This window comes from Phalaenopsis equestris, unplaced genomic scaffold, assembly GCF_001263595.1.
Source record: "Phalaenopsis equestris unplaced genomic scaffold, ASM126359v1 Scaffold000206, whole genome shotgun sequence".
NCBI classification, from domain to species: Eukaryota; Viridiplantae; Streptophyta; class Magnoliopsida; order Asparagales; family Orchidaceae; genus Phalaenopsis; species Phalaenopsis equestris.
Genome location: NW_018164648.1, coordinates 223,339 through 251,079, shown reverse-complemented (window position 1 = coordinate 251,079; position 27,741 = coordinate 223,339). Strand labels below are relative to the sequence as shown.

Sequence of the window (27,741 nt, the reverse complement as noted above, 5' to 3'; positions counted from 1 at the left end):
AAATTTATGCGGTTGATATGCTAATACATAGGAATGAGGTGGTAGGTATGTAAATCTCCCTTTAATTTAATAAGATGGCTATTTTTTGGATAAAGGTATAATTTAAAAATAATCTTTAATTTACAATTACTCATGAAATTTATATTTGATGTTATTATTAATTACAAAAAATATAGATAAATTATGTCATGATGTAAATCTTATATTATCATAAAATATCAATTATTAATTTGTTTTGTTTGGTTTTATGGCCTTTATATTTCAACTTAGTTCTATTGAATATTTGTGGGTGTTGGGAAGAACATTGCTTGGGTTCACACTTCAACAATGGGGTTCAATCAATTTTGTGTGAAATTAGTTTTTAAAACTAGATTTAAGTCGATTTTTAAAACCATAATAGAAAGATACAAATTCATTCACTATTATTTGTATTTGATAAAAATTGAAATTTGAAATTTAATATGATTAAATATAATATAAATTAGCCATAAGATTTTATAAATGAAGGTCAAAGTGTGGCATATGTACAAATTATTAATAAAAAAAAAGGTCGGCTAGAGGCTATGATAAGAGCCCCCAACTAATCTCATGTGCCTAGCCACTCGACTTATCCGAAGATAGGCGGGTTCGAACCCCCGACTGCAGGGGACTTAGAACTGACTTTGCAGACGCTAACCAAAGAGCCAGGAACTTAGCACAGTGAACAAATTCTTTTTCACCATAAACTTCTACTTAGTCATGATGGCCATCAACCCACTCAATATGCAAAATAAAAGGGGCGTTTACATATATACACAACCAAATCTAACACCTAAACTTTATTTTGTTTACATTTATATCTCCCATGTATTTCATATCACATAAAAAATGTCACTATTTTAATTTTTAAAAAGTGCAACACATCTTTCCATGCATTGATAAGGTGGCATATATATGTAAAAATTGAAGATTAGTTGTTAGATATTTGTGGTATGTTTGTAAATTTTCCATTTAAAAATTCAAGCATCACTTTACTATAAGCTCAATGAAATCCATCTAAATGCAAGCAAACATTGAAGCACCATTCTAATAAATATATTTAGCATACAAGCAGATGTAAGCAATTACCATCAATTTGGACAGAAATGATGCACTTAACATAAACAACTACCGCATGCTTAAGAAAATTAGAACTTTTAAAAGTGTAACACACCTTTCCTGCATTGGTAGTGACATAAATGTAAGAATTAAATACATAGGAATTGTTCGGTACGTACGCAAATCTTCAAAAAAATTATATATAACATGAACTACAGATACTCACCATTTCTAATAAATCTCTACATCTATTAAAACCATGTCATTGACATTACAATAGCATATATCATAATATACCTGCAATACAATACATTTACTTAATATACAAAGGCCACAAAAGGCAAAGCCTGCAATGAAATGAAGAGTTGAATAAAGCTATGATACAAAGCTACAGATTTATGTACCTCTGATATAACAATATCCATTATGTTTTGCAGAGAGAAGCTGCAGCAGACTCGGCCATCAGAAACAGTCTTTTTCCACATTTCTGCTTCAGACCATATGAAGGCTTTAGTTTTTCAAGCTGCTTCAAATTTCCACATTGCGGTGCCCCTTCAGCTGAAAATAGAAATGAGCGATTAAATTGCAATTCAAATCAATTAAAAAGCCTTTATCCCACTAAGTGGGGTCTGCAAAGATCATAATCATATTGGGGGAAAAAAATCATTGTAAAAAAATAAGCTTAGGTAATTATAATAAGGGAAATTTACATACGCAGCACACAATCCTTTTATATGTAAATATCTCACACCTAAACTTTCATATTTACATACATAGAACTTTGATGCTTTAAGCTTATACATGAAAATGTATATTTTCCTTTTAAAAAGTGATAAAAATGTTATTTTTGATTTGATATTAGAGATTCAAGTGTTATGTGTGTAAATATAAAAGTAATGGTGCAAGATATATAAATACATAAGAATTGTGTGCTATGTATGTAAAAGCTCCTTATAATAAATACATAAGAAAGTTCATTTTAAAAACGAAAAAAACTCAAAAGGAAAGCAAACGAATAAGTTTCACAAAATCATATGAAGACAGCTATAACTTCAATCATCGATTAGAACTTCACCTTAGAAGACTGAGGAGGTAATGATGCTCGCCGTAGATTTTTAGCAGGCTTTGTTACTTTCTTGATCTCTTTAAGTTGGAATTCAATCTCATCAAGGAGTTGTAACTGGAAGGTCTCCTTTTCTTTTTGGTCCACATAAAGACTTAGATTTTCCCTCCCCTTCCTGATAATGTCTAATCTCTTCCTTAAAACATCAACTTCGTTTTCAATTTTATATCTTTCGCTTTCTGCAGAAGGCAATAAACTCCGCAGATTGGAACATGAAGCTCTCCCAGACAAGCTATCAATCAAACTGATTCTATTTGTGATTTCTGAGCAGCTTCTTCGGATGTTTTGTTCCATTTCATTGAAATTTTCACATGATGAATCTTCTTCTGCAGCAGAGATATTTTGATTGTCATCTTCCTCTGGCTGCAAAAACTGGTCATCATCTATAACATGAACATCAAGGATATTTGATTCAGCTTCAGCTAGAAAAGATTCATCACATCTCTGGTCAGAAACATCTTTAACAATAATATCTTTATGATATTCAGTCTCAAAGGTTGAGTTTAAATTATTCAAAAGTGAATCAGCAACAGATGGATTATTTTGTATATTCGAAGAAGATGAGTTGCTATGAGTTGCCAGTATGGTTTTCTCCTGGAATTCCTGATCACAATTATCATTACTGTTAAACAATTTAGCATTCTTCCTCACACCCAGAAAATTTTGCAAAGCCACGCTTGAATTCATAATAGGTGAAGATCTAGGTCCAAAATCACTTGATTCTTCCATCTTTCCAAACGATTTATAGATTTGTTGCAGCATCAACATGGGATCATCTGAGAAATCAACCAAAGTATCCAACTTTTCTTCCAAAAAGTTCTCACCAGCATCAAATTCCTGCTCAAATCTTTCTCCAGAATTCAACATTTCCTTATACATTTCGACCTCCTTCTCCAGCACGTGCTTCTCCCTCTCTCGCCTCACTATGATCTCCTTAAGAATCTCCATCTCTTCCTCATCGTAAGCAGATTTCTCCTCAACCATTCGTTGATACTGTCGAGCCTCCATGCCTATCTCGGCCTTCTCCTTTTGAAGCCGCAATATCATTGCCATTGCCTCATCCGCAGCACTGGCAGCCGCGCTCCTCTCCTTCTCCAATTCAAGGTATAGAGCTGCAAGAGCCTGTCTCTCTTCCTCGAGCTCCCTTTCCAAGCTACTCATCTTCAAAATCACCCCTTTGTCGCATCCCATCAGGCCTCGATCACCAATACATGAATCCTTCTCTCTAGTTGCAGTCTCTTCCCTTAAACCTGCAACCTCCAAAAAAAAATTTGGTGTTGTTAAGTTTAAAGCTACTTAAACATAAAATCAAATATAAAAATCTTGTAAGATGTTGATACATCATGTCAAACATTATGTTCTTGGTTTAATGTTATTATGTTTAACGTTGTCAATGTTTCAAGATTGTTAGAATTCAGTGCAATGTTATTTTGGGGCATTTAAATACATAAAACCCAATTCCTATGTATTTACATACCAAACAACTAAATTTTATCTTTTACATTTATACACCACTCAAATCTTTCATATCAACTAAAAAATAGCACCATTTTAATTTTTGAAAAGTGAGATACACATTTTCACGCATATGTAAAGCAGTATATATATATATATATATATATATATGTAAAAATTGAAGTTCTGGTGTTAGCTATGTAAATGCATAAGAGTTGAGTGGCATGTATGCAATTCTTCCTATTATCTTTAGAGTCTAGTACAGATTGAGGTTCTTGTCTATAAAATGCTTCTTATGTCTTCTATTGATACATTACAATGGTTCTGTAATTCTTTTTTGAAGATATTGCAAGAATCTTCTCTCAACAAAAGCGTTGTTAAAAATCTTATATATAACTAGACAGGAAATCTGTTCCTATTAAATCAAGAAAAAAACCTTTTTAGGTCTTATCATTAAAGATAGAGCAATTTTTAGCACAAAAATGGCAGATGATTAGACTCACCTTCCTCATCAGAGTCCCATGGGCCGCCGGAAAACATCTCAGCCGACGTCGAGCAACACTTCTCCACATTAGAGATAGAAAACCCAGGATCAGGATGAACCAAAGGTTCCTCCGGCGAATCGGGCGGCGGAGGCGGCAGCGGCGGCAAATCGCAATCTTCGCTAGGGTATTGAACGGCACAGCAACATCGGGGAGAGTGGGAAGCACCGGCGGGGATTAGGGAATCATAAGGGAAGCGGGAGCGAAGCGAGCGTTGTACGGCGGCGATATTGGTGCTGGGGAAGTCGAGGAGTAGGCTCGTTTGTGCGCAGAAAGGGTGGGCGAATCGTCCATCGCAGGAGCAGGGGAGAGAGAGACCGACGAGAGAGAGTAGCTTCGAAACAAAGAAGGCGATGGTGGCTCCGAGGAGAAAGAGGTAGGCTAGGGTTAGGTCGAGGTAAGCGCCCACAAGGGAGGTGAGAGTCCAGCTCTCTACAGCGCGGCACGCCATTGAGATCGTTAGAGGATAAGCCGTGCTCTGCTGTGCTGAATAGGAGGAAGACGAAGCTAAAGAGGGCGGAGACCATTCCAAAACTGGTTAAGTAATTATAATTTATTTATCCTTAATTACTCGCTAAATCAGTCGTTAATTGTGCTGTGAATTTAGTTTGAAGTAGTAGGTAATGTTTCTAATTTTGGCCATCAAGATCGGATTAAAATAAAAGAGTAGTTCTGAGTTGGGCTTTCGGATCAAAATTTTTTGGCTCGAACTAATTGTGAGTTATGTTTGGATCCGCTCGAACCGACTTGAGATCCATTTTGAGTTAATTGTGAGTCATGAGTCAGTTTCGAGCCAATTTCGTCAACTTAATTTAAGCTATTTTGTTTCGATTTTGAGCCACTTCGAGCTGATTATGAGCTAAAATGGATTCAAATAACTCAATTTAAATTAATTTGTTTCGACTTCAAATAAGATCGAGCTAAAATAAAATTGAATACAACAAATCACGAATCAATTTTGAGCTGCGCTTTGTTCGAATCGGTCCTAACTCGGCTGGAGACCTATAGTTAAAATTACTCTGATTCTAGAAGTTTATTTGAAAGGGGCCGGAACAATTAATTAATTAATTAGTTGAACTTCTGTTAATTTAATTTTTTATTAATAATCGATGATCGTCACACGTGTGTGCTGCCAGTCCGCACATGACCCACATGGGCAGTTTGGCGTAATATATAAATTATATTAGATATTAGGTAGCTTTCGCAAATTAATGCTGCCAAACTGCAAAAATTTTTCTATGCGGGCTCTTGACGTAGCTCTACGTGCGACGCAGGGTATTCTTGAGTTATTTTCAGGTTATTTCTGGGTTATTTTCAATAATCCCGAAATAACCCAGAAATATCCTGCGGTCTTTATTTTTGGGATATTTCTGGGTTATTTCGGGATTATTGAAAATAACCCAGAAATAACCTGAAAATAACTCAAGAATACCCTGCGTCGCACGTAGAGCTACGTCAAGAGCCCGCATAGAAAAATTTTTGCAGTTTGGCAGCATTAATTTGCGAAAGCTACCTAATATCTAATATAATTTATATATTAATTATTATTTAATTTTTTTTTGAATTTAAAAGAAGAAATAATTTTTAGCATTAAAATCTTAGGCATTTACATACATGCCACGTAATTTCTATGTATTTACATATCTAACAACTTAATTTTAATTTTTTACATTTATAGCACTCAAATATATAAAAAATATCATCATTTTTAATTTTAAAATTTGAAGCATATTCTAGAGAATATAAAAATTAATTTTAATATTTGGTTTTATATATTTTATGTAATATGTAGTTAACTAATTACTGTATTTGTATTAATTATGAAATGGAAAAAATGAACTTTATTACTTCATTGCATAAATTAATTCTATGACAAAATTTATTTCTTTTTTAAATTAAAATAAAAATTTACTTTAATTATTAACAATTCAAAATATAAATAAGTTTGTATTATGTTATTACAACTTTATAATAATTTACCTATTTATTTTTTTGTCATAGTATATATATATATATATATTCACCGCATACTCAGATCAGTAGATCGGGTATTTGCTTGTCAGTTGTTAGTATTCCCATAGAGTGTAGGTTGTGGTACTTGAATTTATTTGTCTATCATGTACTATATTCACAAGTCTTTTTTTAACATATCATACGCACGTGCGTTAACTACATATCAAGATTTTCGAATCCCAATCAGAAATAAAAAAAGAGCAAAAAAAGAAAAAAAAAGGCTTTCAACTCAACGGAATAACTAAATAAATATTAAATTTATTTTAATCTGATTAAAATATTATTTTTATCATTTTAGCATATAACATTTTAATTCAGAATAATTTATTCTAGAACTTATTTTAATATTATTCTAAATAAAAATTTGACACAAAATCTCTTATTTATTTATTTATTTTTTTAATTTTCAGTCATATTAGCAATATTAAAAATTTAAAAAATGGAAATATTTGGTTAGAAATCAATAGCCTTTTCAGTTTATTATTATTATTATTTTTTTATTTTTAGCAGTTTGTGATGTCACATTCATTTAATTCTTTTTGTCTACTCTCTCTCTCCATCTCTAATTTCTCATTTAATAAGTAACACCTACTTTTTTTTTCCTAAAGAAGATAGCATAAGTTAATTTTATTGTCCCAAGTCACAATCAAATGTCCTGTGTATTATATTTCAATTAGAGTTATTGGTTGAAACATTACTGCAACAATAACAACAAATCTTTATCCCACCAAGTGGGATCGGCTACATGTATCTTTTCTTTTGCATTGAGTCCTATTGAGTGTCGTATTATCATTTAATTCTAATAAATTAGATCATTATGCATACAATATGTCCAAGTATTTCTAGATCTACATCTACCTTTCTTGCCATAAGTTGAGTCTAAAACAGCTACTAAGATCTACATCTACCTTTCTTGCCATAAGTTGAGTCCAAAACAGCTACTCTCCTAATTAGATCATCAGATGATCGACGTTTAATATGATCAAACCATCTAAGAGGACTCTTTCTAATTTTGTCTGTCACTGGAGCTACACCAACCCTATCACAAATATATTCATTTTGCATTTTGTCTCTAAGTGTAAAGCCACTCATCCACTTAATGGTTCTCATCTTGGCAACACTTAACTTAGTTTATGCTTCTCTTTTAAAGGCCAACATTCAGCGCCATAGAGCACTGCAGGTCTCACCACTATCTTATAAATTTTTTTTTTAAGTCTAAGAGGTACTTTTCTATCACGCAATAGCCGAAGCATTCATCCACTTTAGCCAACAAACTTCAACTTGTCTCTAAGTGTAAAGCCACTCATCCACCTAATGGTTCTCATCTTGGCAACACTTAACTTAGTTTATGCTTCTCTTTTAAAGGCCAACATTCAGCGCCATAGAGCACTGCAGGTCTCACCACTATCTTATAATTTTTTTTTAAGTCTAAGAGGTACTTTTCTATCACGCAATAGCCGAAGCATTCATCCACTTTAACCAACAAACTTCAACTCCACCAATAACATCCTCATCTATATCACCATCACTTTGAACAATATACCCGAGATATCCAAAGCGTTCACACATTTTAATAATTTGATCACCCATAGTTACTATTCTATCAGTAGAGCTACCACTACTAAAATTACATTCCATGTATTTTGCTTTAGTTCTACTCACATGAAGCTTTTTAGACTCCAATGTGGACCTCCATAATTCAAATTTTTCGTGAGCTTTCTCTCTCGCGTTATCCATGAGAAGGATATCATCAGTAAAAAACATACACCAAAGTACAAGCTCCTGTAAATGTCCAGTAAGAACATTCATAACAAAAGCAAAAAGATATGGGCTTAAAGCCTATCCTGATTAAATCCAACAGAAATAGAAACATATTTGATCAATCCTCCTCCCGTTCCAACATAAGCAATAACTCTAGTATACATATCTTTAATGACTTAAATATAAGTCATATCAACACCTTTCTTCTCAAGAACTCTCCAACGACTAGCTCTTGGGACCATATCGTAAACTTTTTTTAAATCAATAAAAATCATATATAGATCCTACTTATTATCTCTGAACTTCTCAATCAAACCTCTCAATAAATGCATAGCTTCCATAGTAGACCTGTCCAACATTAATCCAAATTGATAATGAGAAATATTTGTAACATCTCTTAACCTATGTTCAGTTACCTGCTCCCATAATTTTAAAGTATGACGCATCAACTTAATTCCTCTATAATTTGCACACTCTTGTGCATCCCCTTTATTCTTAAAAATGGTGACCAAAATACTCTTCCTTCACTCCTCAATCATCTTTATAGTTTTTAGAATAATATTAAAGAGCTTAGTAAGCCAAGAAACTCTTAAATCTCATATATATTTCCACACTACAATTGGGACATCATCAGATCCTACGAAATTTTCACCCTTGATTTTCTTGAAAGCATCATCAACATTTTTTTTACTAATGCAACGGTAAAATGAAACATTTTATTATTATTATGATTACTAAGATTACTAAAGTCGATCGTATTTTTAGAAACTTCATTAAAATGTTTATCAAAATAACTCACACACCTATGACGAATATCTTTTTCTAAGAAAAACATTTTTAATTTATAGAAACTTCATGAAAATGTTTACTTGTACTTACTTTTCTTTTCTCTTTGTTTGACTAGCTTATACATATATTTTTCACCATTTTTAGCATCTATCAAATCTATTATAAAGATTATTAAAAGCAGAATTTTTAGTATTATAAATTATTCTCTTAGACACTCTACAGACCATTTGATATATTTTTTCAATTATCTAAGATTTTATATTTAAACAAACTTTTATAACGTATTTAAACAAATTTTTATAACATAACTTCTTATATTTTTATCTTTTCTTGCACATTATTATTTCAACACAAACTATTTTTATTTATAGAAGCATTTTCTTTTAATCCTTTAAGTACATCTTTTGTCATTTGTTTAACAATATTTGTTACTTTATCTCACATAGAATTTGCTTCTTCATGAACATCCCAAATCTTGAAATCTCAAAATTTACTCATAAAAATAATTTTATTTATCTTTTTAATACCCCGTTCTAATTCTACAATGATGATTCCTAGCATTCTTTATTTTATAACTCTTCATCTTAAAATCTAGAACTAATAATCGATGTTGTGGACCTTACAATCTTTACATTCTCGACGATCTCTTCTTCTCATAAGAAAATAATCAGTTTGTATTTTATTAGATCTATTCTTATAAGTAATAATATATTCATATCTTTTATTGAATAAAACATTAACAATAACAAAATTATATGCTAAAGCAAAATCTAATATGACTCTACCTTCATCATTAATCACTCCAAAATCATAGCCACCATGATTTTTTCTAAAATCTTCTATCACTCTATCGACACGCCCATTTAAATCTCCTCCAATAAAAAATATTTCTTTAAGAGATATCATTTGCATTAAGTCTTCTAAGTGAGTCCAGAACTTATCTTTAAAACCTATATCTAAACCTACTTGAGAAACATAAGCATTTATAATATTTAAAATCTTAGTATCAATAATAGTCATAAGGGCTACAATTCTATCTCAAATTCTATTAATTTTTACCACATTATCTTTCAAATACATATCTATAATTACACTTACATCTTTTCTAGTATGACTCCTATCTTAATACCAAAGTTTAAAACCTAACTTATCAATCTTCTTTATCTTTTATCCAACCCATTTAGTTTCTTGAATACATAAAATATATATGTTTCAATTGATCAAAATATTAACTAATTTCGTTAATTTATAAGTACAAGGGCTACAATTCTATCTCAAATTCTATTAATTTTTACCACATTATCTTTCAAATACATATCTATAATTACACTTACATATTTTCTAGTATGACTCTTATCTTAATACCAAAGTTTAAAACCTAACTTATCAATCTTCTTTGTCTTTTATCCAACCCATTTAGCTTCTTGAATACATAAAATATATATTTTTCAATTGATCAAAATATTAACTAATTTCATTAATTTATAAGCTATTTTCTCAAAGCCTATCCTAATATTAATTTTATGACCTAATTTCTTTACCCGCATTTATCCGTAATGTAAAAACCTTTACTTATTTGACACTACACCCAGACGCCAGTATAGCGGCCTTTGCACACTTTTCACCGTATTCAAGTCATACAACGCATTGTTTCCAGGAGATGCCCTAACATTTACATAATAATAAAAAGGATTCATGTCATAAAAATTCAACCAACTTTACCCTGGTTATCAACTACCTAACACAACCCTTTACTTTTCATATTGGTTAAAACATTATTGATTTTAATATTACATTACAAATGTTACAGTTACTAATTCTATTAAAACAAAATATACCTTTTATACTTAAATTTTACTATGATTATGCACTAACATATTATAATTATAAATATCAAACTTTAGATGTTCGATATAAACATACATTATAATTAGGTGATCTCTATAAAATTTCCTAAAAATAATCAAGAGGATTTATATACATGTTATAATATCAGTGAACTTTTTATCAACGTGCATATTTAACACGCAAACATTTATACATTTATATATATATATATATAGATTAGAAGATTGGCCAGAGGCTATTAGACGAGCCTCCCGATCAACCTTATGTGCCTAAGAACTTCATTCCACACATAGTCAGGATCAAACCCATGAACCCAGAGGACTTCCAAACACTGTCAACCAAAGAATCACGATAAGCGGCACACACATGAATTCTTGTATTACAACAAGCACTACATCTACCCTCTCAGAAACCTCAAACAAAGCCTTCAACAATCTTTAAAAATAATAGCAATAATAATAAAAAAAAACTCCTATATTCACCAATGGAACAATTTCAAAAGTTCCAAAATTATTTCTACATGAACCATAAGCATGCAGGCAACACAAAACAAAAAGCACAGAACTGGAGTTCTACATTTCATTCTAATATTACAGCAAGGGAACACAAGAATCTGCTTCTTCTACGACGATTAAGATGCAGCATGAGCAAGTAAATATGTAAAAACAGAGAGAGCTTCCTGAAGATGGGCGCCACGAAGATCCTGCGGGATTGGAGAGTCCAGCATGGTCTCAAAACAGCTCATTTGAACTGATGGGGTTGAGCCTTCCCCTGGAATGGACTGCAGCAGATCGCTAAGCTCCTCTGCCATTCTCGAATAAGTTGCTCTGCCACCCAAAAAATTTGGAAAATTAAAAAAATAAAGAGAGAAATTCACATACATAATTGATAATTGTATTTCACTTTTAAGAGGATGGTGATATTGATATTTTTGATGTGATATTAAAGATTTAAGGGTATGCATGTAATAAATGTGAATGTTTAGGTGTTAGGTACTTTGAATGCATAACAGTTGCATGGCATGTATGTAAACGCATCATATCAATAACTCCCTATGATTTTGATGTATGGGTGGAATCATAAGTTTGGCATTTGAAATGAATGTATGGTAAACCATGCAAAGTATATGTTAAGGATTGGCCACACTTATTTTGCAGCTAGTTTATGAAAGAAATGTAACTCTGAAATATATATAAATTTTATTTTATTTCCAAACAAATTTAAAAAAAAAATGCTGTGATGAAATGTATTGTCTTTAGGATTGCAGGATGTGTGTGTGTGTATTGAGAACGCAAGATGTGTCCGTTGAGAGGAACAAATTAGCAAACTGAGTAATTATTTTACCATGGTAATGATCTGTTCTTAGAAATTTAAGAGGTAGTTTGAGATCACTTTCAATTTTTGTTTTGATTTTTTATATTTTTTATTTGAAATAAAACATGTTTGATATGTTAGAATATGTTTAGTTAATTTTAAAAACATGCAAAATAACTTTTAGATATTTTGAATGTTTTTTAAAAACAAGCTAATTTATTTGTTAAAATAAAAATTAAAAATATACAAAAAAATACACTAAACAAATATATTAAAAAAAAAGCAAAAATAAAAAAAAACAAAAAATAAAAAAATAATACTATATTCTAAAATTGAAGATTTTAAAACAACATTTTTTAGTTTTAGATGTAGATTATAACCTGGCATTAAATTACAAGTCATCACATTAATTCACTAAAACATACTTCAGAACTTACAATACATTTTGAACAGATGTCAAAATCAAGGTTGTGAAAACCGGACCGGATATCAAACCGAAAGAAGGAAATCTTCATTGGTTTGACCGGGGTTGAACCAGATGATGTAATAAATATAAAAATTAATTAAATATAATCTAAATAATAAAATAATAATATCATAATATAAATATAAAAGTATAAATAAATAAATAAATTAAATACTTTTGAGCACATTTTATAAGAGAGCCATCAAACTCTCTAGTCTCTTCATAAGCAAAGCTAGCCTGAATCTGGGCTTATAATCACTTTAAAACAATTGAGATTTTGGACTTTTAAAATAAAATAAAACATCAGTCACTAAAATTTTAAAATAACTTCTAAACTCGAACTTTCAAAATTTTAGGCTTTAGGGTTTAAAATATCGAGGAACCCGGGTTTTTAAATATTTAGGCACTTTAGATAAAAAAATTACTTTAAAATTTGAGCTTTTAAATTTAGGCTCTTAGGGTTTTAAAATTTTAATGTTATGGGTCATTAAAATATAAATTTTTAATACTTCAAACTTCAAAATTTTGATTTTAGAAATTTAAGCTCATAAGACTTTAAAAGTTAAAATTTTCGAACTTAGGCTTAGAGGTGAAGCATAATTCAAACTTTGAGTTTTATTAGAACTTGAAATTTACCGCCACCAGATTAACGTGTCTGTTAGTGAGCAGAAGGCGGTAAAATGCTTAAAATGAAAGCTTATGTGAAAGCTATTTGATTTAACTTATGTTTTAAAATCATATAAATTACCTTCTGCAACAGTTTATCGAATGAGACAAATTTTTGATTGACTTCAACTCACAAAAAGCTAATTTCATATCAAATGTATCCCTATATTCACAATCCAAGTAATTGCATGCAATGATATGGCCCGAGTCCTCTTTCCGCGTGGTTCTGCTGCCAATCACACCACAAAATAGAATTATGACCAGAACCCTCTAACCAGGTAGTTGTTGTCAAATGACACCATTATATTACGATCATGACCGCAACCCTTATGTTCCCCAACTTCTTTCTATCATTTGAGTTGTGAAAAATACAAGTACAATTGATTGATATAAAGTCTTCTGTCAGTTAAGGTAGACTTAAATTTGCCCGTTTAGACAAACATCTACCTGAGATCTACAAGGAAACCTTGGACGACGCAACCCATGGTTGCTAACGAGACACGAACGGTGACGATTCCCGCGGTCCGTATAGGGAATTGGAAATTTGGAGCTGAAATTTGGAGCTTCCACCAGATGATGGGTACACGTGGCGCAAGTATGACCCAAAAGTGATCCTTGGAGCAAGGTTTCCTAGGTAAACAGGCAAATTTAAGTCCCGATATGATAGAACCATGATGACCCGATATCAGGTTGGGTCAACTACCTCATCAAACTAAGTAAATAAAGAACCACGATGACCCGATATGACAGAAGCGTTGAATCTTGATCAGGATTCGCCTTCATTCCCTCACCATGTGCTTTAAGCTTCTAGTGATGAATTCTACAATTAAAATCTTAAGTCTGTTTCCATTATATGTTAAATACTCAATTCTTAATTACTAGCCTTAAACGAAAGCGCTCTTCCGTTATCGGGAGAGATAATTAACCATAGGGGCTTACGCCTACGAGAAACCTCGAACCCTAGATCAAAAAGTCCTTGCTAAATGAGAGTGGAATTTCTGGGTAGTGTCTTATCTACAATCTAATCTGCATTCTGAAAATTCGACCTTTCAAAGCTCTCTCTTTCAAAACAAAAATAAATGTATAGAATTGTCTTGGAGAGCGGTCGTGAATTTCGGAGCCCACATAAAAAAATATTAAAAAAAAATTAAACTAAGAAACTCATACAAAAATGGCTTGTTGTAATAATTAAATGATCCTAATATTAGGCACGTCAAATGCCTCATCTCAAGGTTTTGATAATTCACAACATCAAGTTATTGACTAGCAACTAGTAACTATGAATTTTAATCTCAACTCTTTTGCTGGTCAAATCATAAATGATATACAAGCAGATGTTATAGTTAATGTGGTAGCAAATATTATTGATATGAAAAACCATATTCTCATTGAATTTTCTTAGATTATTTATTAGCTTAAATTTAAGTACTCATTCAATTAATTAAAAAAACAATCTAGCACAAACAAAATTTGATTATAGAAATATTTGAACAAGCCATACGTATGAAAACTTGGCTTGAGATCGAACGGAACATGAACTACTTGTACTATGACAGGCCAATTTCAATCCACAGTGTGCTCAGCTTAACTTGGCTCGCTCAATTTCAGCCCTGCTTTTCACCTACATTAGAAGTCGCATCCAACACATTTCTAGGGAGGCATACATCCAAACTGAAATTTATATAAAATGATGAAGTTGTGTCCATTGCTGATAGTGGACACCAAAATTACTTTGTGCACTAATTTATTAGGCTTTAATGAATGACTCATGGATTAATCTAAAAGAAGCAAAAAAATTATTCCCAAATCCTCATAGCAAATATCAAATTGTGGTAATTCGTTGAAGCTAAATTTTTTCAAGCCAAGAACAATTGATGCTAACCAATTCATAGCTAAAAAAAAAGCTACATGTATGTTAAGAGCGATAAATGGTCAAATTCATTGATGAGTTAACTTCAGCAGCTATCTTTATTTTTAGGAATTACAATTCCTCAAATTTCCTTTGAAATACGCCTATGATAATCCAAAAGAAAATTGGGTGGTATTCCGTTAATTTCAAGATTCCTCCCAGATCCATCTTTGCTAACTGCTCCATGTTTTGATTGATTACTATGAGGGGCTATAATTTGGGGGGTTGACTTGTCTCTTTTGGTTGCCCTGTGTTTCAAATATTTCATAATAGCAGTAAAGATCACCATGAGTGATCTTTTTCATGAGGCTATCCTTATTCAATTCCTTGTGATTCGGTTCCTCACAATTTGGAGAAATATTTGCGTACATAAGATGTACGCAGCGCTGCGTACATCAGAGGTTATTCAGGGGGTACAATGAGGTTATATCTGGGTTATACCCCCTTGTAACCTCCGGTATAACCCGGATATAACTCCCCTGTACCCCCAGAATAACCTCTGATGTACGCAGCGCTGCGTACATCTTATGTACGCAAATATTTCACCACAATTTGACCACCAAATATTATTTCATGATGGCTACTCGACACATGATGTCATATGAACCCTTACAATTCACTCGATTTAGCTTGAATTGCTGACTGATATTCTGAATTTTTTATTCGAGAATTGGGAGAGAATTTCTTTTTCTAAATATGCTAGACGCACTTTCTTTTATCCTTATAGTGTAAAGATTTAAGAATGTCGGAAGTGCGAGAAATGTTTGTTACTAATAGGTGATCTCTTTTCTGTATATATTCTACATTTTTTAATTATTAATTTACAAGTGTGATCGAAGAAGGCAAAGGCGCAACGCTATCTTTGAAGCACAAAAGAAGAACTGCGGAGCTTATTGACAAACTAGTAAAAACAAAAAGTTAACTAAAGGAGAATTTAGTTATAAAACTTCAGAGGTAAGAGATGAATTTTCTTTAATACCTGGCGTCAACAGGGAGTCTGCTTCCCCAAACTCGTAATGATTGATTTAGACGACTGAAGAAATCTCTGCATTCTTTATTTTTTCTTGCAAGCAGGTCCTGCGGCAGGGCAAAGAAATACTTCATTAATCAGAAGTGAAAGAAAATCAGAGGTGTGATGCACCTAAAGCTAGGAACATATTTCGAGATCTTTTTTCATTCTTATATATGATATAAATAGGTTCATTAATTCTGGTGTAAAACAATAAATACTTATAACTTACATAATATTACAGGCATTAACTGAGATATTCGGATCTAAATTTTAATATGCAGAATCTAAGAGGAGAAAAAAGCACTTTCAAGGAATACTTAAGCAAACATCTACAGAATGAAATTTATTTATTAAGGAAAAATGGGCAAAATCATTTATCAAACTAGATGATAAAAAGCATTGAAGTTAGCATTCAAACAATGCATAATTAATGCAAAGCATTATGACAAGATAAAATGCATATTAAGATATGAAGAGCCATAAAAGATGCCCTGGCAATTGGGGTACTTTTTAAGAACAAACAAGATGTTAAAGATTATCATTATTTTTTAGAATCAAACTCGTTAGTTCAACGATGAGTTGTTTTGAGAGGGTACTCGAACCTAAGCTTAGAAAAACAACAAAGCATTGAAGAAGAAATTTTTTGCGCCTAAAGAACTAGCATTGAGATGAATATTCTATCAAGACAATTAATGAATAAGTGTAGAATTCTTTCATTGACCTTGAAAAAAAATACAAAAACTAATTTGGAGGGCATTAAGAATAAAAATTCTGTCAAAAAGATACGTTTAAGTTATTAAAGACGTGTCTAACCAAGAAATGATAAAATATTCAACAATCTATAGAATGATAAAAATTTTTGTGAAACATTAAAGATTAACATTTTTGAACATTTTGAATTGACCACATAGTTGTTCACAAAAACATTCAAACTGAGACTTCATAGAATAAAACATTCCTAAATGGCATTTTTAAGGATGAAAAAAAAATTCTCCAAAGTAAAAAAGTTATAATAATAAAGGAATTTGGTATAGAGATAGTAAAACAATGATCCTAATTATCATTATTGGGATAAGAATAACGGATCTATAAGGATCTACAAAACAAGAAACATATTTGTAAATTCCTTGCGACAATAGATTCACAATTACCGGACAAGCAGTGCAAGAGGGGACGTCATTGATCAAAGCCAAAGATGACGACGTTGACGAGCAACTCGTGTGTGTGATTTGTGTGCCAAGAAAGGTTCTCCAGGGGAAGAAGCAGATGAGTCGAGCAACACTGGAGTAATAAGCATGTGAATTGCTTACGATTTCAGAGCACACAAAGGCAAATTTTTCTTCTCTTCTTTTAATTTGTTTAAGTTTAAATTATAAGTTATAAAATAATACTAATAATAATAGTATTAAGTTAAGAGCAAAATTGGAAAAAACGAAAGATTTATTTGAAATATGAAATTAAAGTTTACAAGAAACTATCTAAATTAATGTAGAAATTAATTGAATCTAGAATAAAATTTAATGCAAATCATATATATTGATTAAAGTTGTAATTTTGATAATCAAATTAAGATGATATGGATACTTAAAATGAAAGATTTTAACAAAAAAAATTAAAAGACCATAATTAATTGTAAGATAAGTTATATATGTAAAATGATATAGTATAGCATAACAAACGTTTTGAACTCTCTTAAACAATCATATTTGAAATACAAACTGTAAAATGTTTTATACTGATTTATTGTATGTTTGACTAACATACATATTGATTTTTTTTTATTTTTATGTTATTGTAGTTTAAATGTATTGTAGTAACTGAATGTTGTTAGCTTATTGTGTTTTAAATTAATATTTTCAAGTTTAGAATTTTGTTTACAGATTAGTGATAGAGAAGAAAATATGTACAAAAGGTGATGCCAAAAAACAGAAAGGTAAATTCATTCTTTATCTATTTTAATTTTAAGTCATTAGCAACTTTTTCTTTAGTTTGGATTTATAATTAGTAATTAAATTTGATTTTCGCCTTGAAAATTCCAAACCCCCGAGTTGGGTCGTGACATGAAGTATAATCATTAAAATAGATATGCCTTAAGAGCACATTGTGGTTAGATAATATCATAGGGATTTAAGCATAAATATTTGAAACTACATTTAGACTAACTTGCTTCATAGCAACCTGATTTTATGAAATTAAAGAAGACACTAACATATAAATTTGATGAAGAAAAAAATTATAACTATTGTGAAGGATGTGCTAGAACTAATAGAAATATCAAAGAATGGTTTAGAGTAACAAATATTGAGAAGAGATTGTGAAAACTAAGTTTATGCGTGCTGGAGCGAAACAGATGCATTATAAATTAAATAAATAATGTGTGAAAATATTAAGAAGAAAAAAAGGGTGGAAAAAAAGGTTAATTTTTTTTTCAAAAAGACATGCAAAAATGAATATACACCATATAAAGTACCCGACATAATTAAATGGATATAAGACATTCATAAAGCCAACCATAAATAATTGGATAAAGTTAATGATAATGATGATGCTACATTTGCAAGTTTTATCTGAATTCATCAGCATAAAAAATTTGAATTTACGTTTAAGAGAAATAAATGAATAAGTGCACATGAAAGTACTGCAAACTCTATCCACCATAAAAATTTCAAGCCAACATTTCACTCAATTTGATCACACGAATATTATCTCTCGAGCCATATGGTCCAGAGAGAACATTATGTCATGGGAGTAGTATAGTTAGAAAAGTCCATATTTTACATCAGCACTAACCCACTTCCTAATAGCATGGTTATCTGACAGGCGGTTACCAATCTTGTGCAACTGCCTCGATGCCAACCACATCTTTTCTGGCCGTTTTTGACATGCTGAGCGTAAGCTCTCTTTTTCTAAGGCCAAAGTGACACCATGCCAAATTTGGGAGAAATTAGATCTCTCTAAGTTGAAATGCAGCCAATTTTTTGTCAAAACTAATGGGGAGAAAATTGAGCAAAGTATGCTGCTAACTACAAAAAATAAAATAACGAAGTAAAAATATGGAACAAAAAATATTACCTGTTAGACTACAGTATGAGCCTTTCCAAATAAATATGAACTTCGCTTATGACATAGGAGGAAATACTACAAAAACCAATGGCTTAGAAGTTTTTGTGGACAATGGAATCAGTGAAATTCGAACCAAAGCATTTCTAACTCATTCCTACAATAGAAAATAGACTTGAAGAACGATTAATGGACTTAACATGATAACATTGTACTCAAACTCAAGTTTACACTCCACCATCATCATCCGGCCTTAAATTAAGCAATCGGCAAAACAAAACAAATGGTTAATCAGTCAATCCCAAATCAAAGCCATATCAAAATCAATCTCAAATTCGGTACTCACACATTTTTAAACCTGAAAAATATCAGCCTATGAGCAGTTAAATTAAAGTCTTATGGATTAAATTATTAAGGCTTTAAAGGGAGGAGCCAATGTGGGTAATATACTCTAAATGAAAAAATCCTAGAAGCACATTCATCATATGACTTAACCGTATCCCATGCAGCTACACAGACAAAGGAACCAAGTCATATGTTCATAAAAAGCTTGATAAAAATCGCTAATATGCATAGCAACCCTTGAAATTCACCAAATATTCTAAATAAATACAAGATTATGAAATTTGACTATACACAATGCTTCAATGAGGTCTGCTAACCATAAAAATCACAACTCAAAATTTAGCATTCTCAAAATTCAAATTTTCTGAATTTTCCAAAACTGATGAATTGCCAATGTATTTGTAGAAATTTTAGAAAATTCTACAAGCTAAAAAATTGTGAGTTTTTTTATGGTAACTTCGCCCTTTAACTCCACCGACCATAAAATTTTTAGGCCAAAATTTCACTCGATAATTATTAAAAAAAATTATATGAGTAAATTGTTTGCTAAAGATGCAAAACCAAACAAAGTTCATAGAATGGTGACCAAATCTCAATCTAAGGCGCTACATCAAGTTGACGGATCATCAATAACTTTAGTAATTTCAAAACATGGACCATTGATAGACCCTCCTCCATTGATGGCAAGAATTATGTGATTGTAATCAATTGAAAAAAAAAACCAAATCCAAGATTTTTAAAGCTGACTACTTAATAAAAGGAAGAAGATTGAATGAAGATAACAACCATTCCAATTTCAAAAGAGCTTGGTTGCATTTTATTCTTCGGGAAACTAATATTGTATTATTATTTTTGCTTAGTCCCTTTCTCTCTTTAGTTATATGTCACCAATCCATGTGATCAATTATTGGGTCAGATAGAGAATTGGATGAGCACTATATATTACCCATGGTGTGTACTCGTAATTATCATTGAATGATAATATTATTTATTTATGCTACTGTACAATTGAGGTGAAACTTAGTGAATGATCCCCGCTTAAATGTTGGTGAGTCATGCTTATCTCCTTGATTGTCTTTTCTCCCATCTCCCGACTTCTCCCTTCTCCCATTGTCATAGTTCTCAACCACCTATTAACCCACTATCTCCAACTCGCAACTTAGCTTGAGACTTCCCACACATCACTCAAGCCCACAAAACCTTCTAAGGCCATTCTCTGTAACAAATCACTTAATCCTTAACTCCACAAAAATACATAAAATAATATTTTCCCTACTTGAAATACTTGCATCATCTTCAACAAAAAGACCATAACAAAGTTGTTACATTCATCAAAAAGCCCCTTTGCTTCCCCATAATTAGTCTCCCAAAAAATCACCAAACGGGGCCAACAAACAAGTTGTCTTTATCATTAAGCTCCCTTTGCTCCAACAATTAGTCTTCACTCACCAATCCTAACAACAACAACAACAAGAGCAACAACAAGCCTTTTATCCCATTAAGTGGGGCCTACTACATGAATTCTTTTTCTCCGTTACGTCCTATCTTCATTTAATTATAATAGATTAAGATCATTTTTTATACAATATGCCCAAGACTTTTTAAATCTACCTCTATCTTTCTTAACATAAGTCGAATATAAAACATCTACTCCATTCACCAGATCATATGTTGGTCAACGTTTAATGTGAAATAACCATTTAAGACGACTCTCTCAAATCTTGTCTGTCACTGGAGCTACACCAACCCTACCATGCATTAGCCACTCATCCACCTAAACATTCTCATCTCAGCAACACTTAACTTCATTTTATTCTTCTCTTAACATTCTAGGACAAATAGCATTGCAGGTCTCGCCATCTTATAAATTTTTGTTTCTAATTCAAAGTGGTACTTGGTACTTTTCTATCACACAATAGTCTATCACACAATAGGCCCGATGCCTTCCTCCACTTCAACCAACCAACTTCAATTCTACTAATAAAAACCCCATCTACATCACAATCACTCTGAACAATAGATCTGAGATATCTAAAACGATCACACCTTTTAATAATTTGATTCTCCTTAGTTACAACTCTGTCACTAGAGCTACTACTACGAAAATTACACTCCATGTATTCGGTTTTAGATTTACTCGATTTACTCGAACGAAGACCTTTGGACTCCAATGTAGCCCTCCATAATTCAAGTTTTCATGAACTCTTTCTTTAGTCTTATCCGCAAGAAGGAAATTATCAGCGAAAAGCATACACTAAGGTACACCCTCCAGTAAATGTCTGGTAAAAGAGTCCATAACTAAAGCAAAAAAGATACGAGTCTGATGTAATCAACCTGAAATAGAAAATACTTGGTCAATTCTCCTTCTGCTTTAACACAAGTAACAACTCCAGTATACATATCTTTAATGAATTGAATACAAGTCATATCAACACTTTTCTTCTTTAGAACTCTAGTTAAAGGATTTCTCTTGGAACCTTATCGTAAGCTTTTTCTAAATAAATAAAAATCATCTGTAGATCCTCCTTACTCTCTTTGTACTTATCCATTAAACCTCTCAATAAATGTATAGCTTCCATATTAGACCTACCCAATATAAATCCAAATTGATTATGAAAAATCTTTGCATCACTTCTTAACCTAAGTTCCAGTACCCTCTTCCATAATTTTAAAGTATGATACATCAACTTAATTCCTCTATAATTTGCACACTCTTGTGCATCCCTTTATAATTAAAAAAGGGGACCAAAAGACTCTTCATCCATTCCTCAAGCATCTTTTTAGTTTTTAAAATAATATTAAAGAGTTTAGTAAGACAAGAAACTCCCAAATCTTAACATTTCCACAAAATTGGGATATCATCAGTCCTATTAATTTTCCATCCTTGGTTTTCGACGATAAAAATAAAATGATTTACTATTATTAAAAATATGAAGATCATTAAGGTTGATTGTATTTTTAGAAACTTCGCTGAAAAGTTTATCAAAATAGCACACCAATCTATGTTGAATATTTTCCTCTAAAAAAAACACTTTTTTTATTTTCACATTAATACACTTTACTTGAATCAAATCTTTAGTTTTATTTTTTATTCAACTAGTTTATACCTATATTTTTCAATATCTTTAATATCTAATATATTATAAAGATCACTAAAAATAAAATTTTTAGCATCACAAATTCTTCTCTTAGACTTTCTACATGTTACCTTATATTTTTTCAGTTCTCTAAGCTTTTACATTTAAGCTAATTTTTATAAAACTTCTCGTACGTTATTTTTTCTTGCAAATTATTCGGACACTAACTATTATTATTTATAAAAACTTTTTCTTTTTGATTCTTCAAGTACATCATTTGTCACTTGTTTACTAGTGTTTGTTACTTTATCCCACATAGAATTAACTTCTTCATGAACATCACAAATCTTGAAATTTCAAAGTTTAATCATAAAAATAATGTGTTTTTTAGGTCTCCCATCTAATTCTATGACAATGCTTAATTATATTATTTATCTTACAACTCCTCATCTTAAAATGACGAACAAATAATCGACATTAAAATAATGTGTTTTTTAGGTCTCCCATCTAATTCTATGACAATGCTTAATTATATTATTTATCTTACAACTCCTCATCTTAAAATGACGAACAAATAATCGACATTGAGTATTAAAATTTTTACTTGAAATGATTTCACAATCTTCACATTCCTAACTATCTCTTTTTTCTCATAAACATATATCTAAACTTACTTAAGGAGCATAACCGCTTATAACATTAAAAATCTTAGTATCAACAACAATCATTAGAGTTATAATTATATCCCAATTCTATTAATTTTTACAACGTTAATTTTCAAAATCTTATCTATAATTACCCCTACACTATTTCAAGTGTGATTCCTACTCGAATACCCGTTAAAAACCTAAGCTATCAATCTCTTTTGTGTTTTCTCCAACTCATTTAATTTCTTGAATATATAAGATATTTACAAACTATAATATCTAATAATTCTATTAATTTACCTGTGAGAGTATCTATAACACACAATTCTATCATAATATAAGTTTCATGGACTAACTTTTTTATCTGCATCCGCTCGTAACATGGGAACTCTTTCTTATTTGACACTACACCCGGACGCTGATGCAGCAGCACTTGCACACTTTTCACTGTATCCAGACCATACAGCTCATCGAGACGCCCTAACATTTGAACAAGAATTTAAAGAATTCATGTCATGATTTTTTGATAAAAATTTTATAATAGTTGTCGACTACCTAACACAACCCGCTACTTTTCACATTCAATGTTTGGGCTCGACAATAGTGGTTATCTCTCCCCTGTTGGTTTAAAGTCGGTATTCCTCTTTTACTTTTTTATCTTTTTCTATATATCTAATGTCAGTGTCTTGTTCAATGAAAGAGATAATCATCCTATTTTGGACAATCAAATGTAATATGCTAAAAATCGTGCCACTTGAAGCACTTTCTCGTTGTAACGGATATGGGAGTGTTGGCAATCTCTACATTTTCTCCAATCCGGATTAGTTTCTTCTTTGATGGGGTTAGTCTAAGTGCTCTATTGGGTGTATGTACTATTGTTGCTTGATCTGATGGTTAAGCCCTGTTTGAAGGGTGGAATGGACGTGATACTATCGCGTTGTCTCTCCCCCTTCATGGCTAGGCACTGTATATCTTGTCATGTCAAATAAGGTTGTAACATTACCATATTGTCAATTGACAAATCTCAATACCCCCAGATATTGAGCTACATTGTTCTCCTCAGACTCCTCAAGCTCAAATTTCAACATAAGCTGCTCGAACTCAATTACGTACTCCTTAACAGAGAAATCTTTCTGTTGTAAAGAATAGAGTCTCAAGGACATCTTGCCTTTAATGTGCAGGTAAGTACTTGTGTTGCATCTACATTTTCATCTTGTGTACTCCCAATAGTGATTTTGTTTTTAACCTTATGTTGGCATAGGCACTTCAAATTTTCCACCAACAACAAGTCTTATCCCACTAAGTGGGGTCAGATATATGAATCCTTTTTCTCCATTGCGACCTATTGAATGTCATATTTTCCACCAAAGAGACATTTTATTTAGCTAAATGGCGTCTAATTTTACCCTCCTGTCATTTCAAACATCCTTGCACCCAAAGACCCACTCCATTGTCCGGAACCACTCAATGAAATCCTTTGAATCTGTGCGACAGTCAAAATCTTGTAAACCAATCTTCACTTCAAAATCCTAACTTTTCATTTGATTTTACATACCAAATCATCTGTGTATTGGTTCTTCTACACTAAAAATTTCATAATGGAAGGGATATACTTCTTTCTCTCGATTTCGGAGTCACCATTGTGGTTATAAGTGACCTACCTGAGTTATCTCCTCTAAAAGGAAACAGCTCTTTGTTGCATTTAGAGAATTTCCTATTGTGTATCATCCATTGCAAGCTCCTGGATACCTTCTTGTGGATTTCTTCTTGACGGCATGGCGTCCTTTTCTCCAATTTTGGGTTGAATGTCAAATTATAGTTTAGAATGAAAACTAGGAATTGCAATATGAATGGTTAGAAGGTATGGGGCAAGAATTTTGTTATTGGTCAATGGTTGCATGGATTTTTTTTTTGTTTGGGAGTAAGAAAATATAAATGTCTGAAATTTTAGAGTTTGTCAAGCCAGAATTTCTAATGACACCATTCTAGGGCTCTTAAAAGGTTTTTAGGAAGCAGTTTTAGCAGAGAGATGGTTGTGGGATGGCAAGTAAAGGGGAATATGGGCGTTTAACAACATTTGGACAGGAATAGGCTTCATTCGGCAGTTGCTCCACTAAAAACAACAAAAAGAACTCTAAAACAACAACGTATGGATGGCAAGAACTCACCACTTATTCCTAAACAAAATACAGACACATCACTCGCAAAAAGAAGATGAAACAACACTCCTTAGAGTAGAAATCAGATAATAAAATCTCTAAAAACACTAGAACATAGCTAAGTTCTCCAAAAAAGAAAAAATAGCATATAAATAGATTCCCAATAAAAAATAACCTAATTAGAAAGAAAGAAATAGGAAATAAATCAAGAAGAAAAAAAAATATGATAAAATAAAACAAAAAGCCCACGATCTTGGTATAGTTGATTCCGTGATATGTGGAATCCTACATTGCAAGAATTCTTTTCACAGTCTTGAGGGCATGAACAGCTCCAGCGTCACCATTTCTCTACGATGAGGCTAAACTAACATCCCAATTAGATCCCCCATCTCTCCAATAAAAAGGTTGACACAACTGACTATTCAAAATGACGATAAATACTCGAAAATTTACTCCTTCAATATGAAGCTACACTATCACCCAAATTAAATCTCTTGCTTACCCCGCACCTGATCAACACAATTGACAATCCCTATAATAAGCCAAATATTCTTAAATTCTTGCCCCCAATCTTAAAATGAAATTAAGTAATCCCTTCAGATGAGGCTAAACTATCACACCAACAACATCCCTCGCCTTTCCTGCAATGATGTTAACATGGTTGAATACCCCAATGATACCACCCTTTGCACCTCCAGATTAATGCTAAATTAGCATCCCAATCTAATCATTCATAACAAGATTTCATTTCAAACAGAGTATTTGTAATAAAATATTATCTGTTAGACTAGACAAAATTCACAAAAAAAATTTCTTGTTGCCCTTACAACGAATAGCAACCCAAAATGTCCTACCACTCTTAAGATATTTCAAAATTATCCTAGCTTCCACCTCAACTAAGATAAGGTTAAACAACCCTTCTTGGATGAGGATAAATTAACACTCCAACAAGATCTCTTCTCTCCTGTGCAAAATATACAGCCATGACAAATAATCCAAAATTTATTGCCCCCGGTTCCTCAGCAATGAAGTCCAAGTCAAAGTTAATCTAAATTACAATCCCACACCAAAAAACACTCCAACATATCAAATGAACCTGAATCAAAACTATCTCCCTGTAACAAGGCTAAAATATCATCCCAATCTGATCCCTTTTCTTCTCCATAATGAGGTTGACATATAATATGCACCCCACAATATATGTCAACACACCAATGACGTGATCGTAAAAGCGAGCCGTGGGAAATATCCTGTGCTTCCTTTGTCTGGACAGAATCGGTCCGAACCTGGGAAGACCAATTGGTCCATCCACCATAGTTTCCGACCTCCTTTCCACAGGGGGATTCAATCCTAGTCATGTAGGGCATATAAATATGCTTCATTTGTCTTAGTTTTTCAACTTTTGTTATGTCTTTTGTCGAGACAGCGGTCAGCATCTCCAATTCTCCCTCTTAGGGCTGCACCCAAATACGAGAAATTGCTCCAGCTATAACTCATCCTGAGGTGATGTTTATCTATCGTTCCCTGCATCCCACAACCTCCTCTACATTGTCGTCGTCGCCATATTTGCTGCCACCACCCGGAAAGCCAGCCTCTTTGCTGTTTTCCTGCAGTCGCCATCCTTTCCAGCCACCTCCCATTTGCCTCCATCCCTTCCAGTTACCGTCCTTACCGCTGTAAACCTCCCACAATCCTCCTGTCACCCTAATGCAACCTTCTTGTTGCAATTACCATCCCACAACCTTGTTTCCACCCATCGCCTCCCTTGATGCGGTTTTCTCCATCCTTGTTGTGGCCACTGCCTTGTTGCCTCTCAATCATCCAGCCCTCTATACTTACTGTTTATCCTTAAACCACAATACCACCACCATTGACCTAAGCCCTAGTTGAGTTCGTGTTGTGTATTTTTGTTATTTCCTAATTCTAACTGTTTGATTGTAATCTCTATTTGCTCTCCGTAATAAATATTGCATTTCCATTGTCATTTGGGTTAACTCCGATATCACCCAACCAACAAATGAATTTTAAATAAAAATATATCAGCCCCTTCAATACCTCTAAAACAAAAATTAGCTATGATTTCATGCTAAAATGCTCCCCAAATACCTTACAATTTCAAATCACACCTCTCAAGTAGAGCCTTAGCTCACCTATAATGCCAATCTTCCCAACCAACTTGTTGAGGGCCCATAAGTTAATCATGAAAGGCAAATTAATGCACTCTCTAAATGCTACTTCATTGGCTAATCAAATTATGTTGATTGTTAGTAGAATGGTCCACCGTCCACCGATCCACTAATCAAGTCACGTTCATCCCCAACGGGTCTCCATTTCGATATACTAATTGATTTTAGGGTTGCTTCCACTCAAGTAAAACTAATTTGTCCTCCATGGAATATACTGCAAATCCTACATATAATAAATTTAAAAGAACACTACTCAAAGCCCTTAGAGAGTAACCATGACAACCAGCAAACT

At 32.3% G+C, this 27,741-nt stretch overlaps 2 protein-coding genes across 2 annotated transcripts; both read right to left on the bottom strand.

Annotated features, from left to right (window-relative positions):
* Positions 1 to 1,198: 1,198 nt before the first annotated feature.
* LOC110023049 (myosin-binding protein 2-like) lies at positions 1,199 to 4,728 on the bottom strand. Its single transcript, XM_020722263.1, has 3 exons — positions 4,159 to 4,728; positions 2,153 to 3,450; positions 1,199 to 1,635 (listed from the first exon to the last, which is right to left on the bottom strand). Exons 1-3 carry the CDS (start codon positions 4,646 to 4,648, stop codon positions 1,606 to 1,608), a joined length of 1,818 nt encoding a protein of 605 aa, XP_020577922.1. The 5' UTR covers positions 4,649 to 4,728; the 3' UTR covers positions 1,199 to 1,605.
* Positions 4,729 to 11,063: 6,335 nt separating this feature from the next.
* Positions 11,064 to 24,267, bottom strand: LOC110023045 (nuclear pore complex protein NUP96-like). Its single transcript, XM_020722256.1, has 3 exons — positions 24,136 to 24,267; positions 15,943 to 16,040; positions 11,064 to 11,435 (listed from the first exon to the last, which is right to left on the bottom strand). The coding sequence occupies exons 1-3, from the start codon at positions 24,265 to 24,267 to the stop codon at positions 11,240 to 11,242; spliced, it is 426 nt and encodes a 141-aa protein (XP_020577915.1). The 3' UTR covers positions 11,064 to 11,239.
* Between the last annotated feature and the right edge of the window lie 3,474 nt (positions 24,268 to 27,741).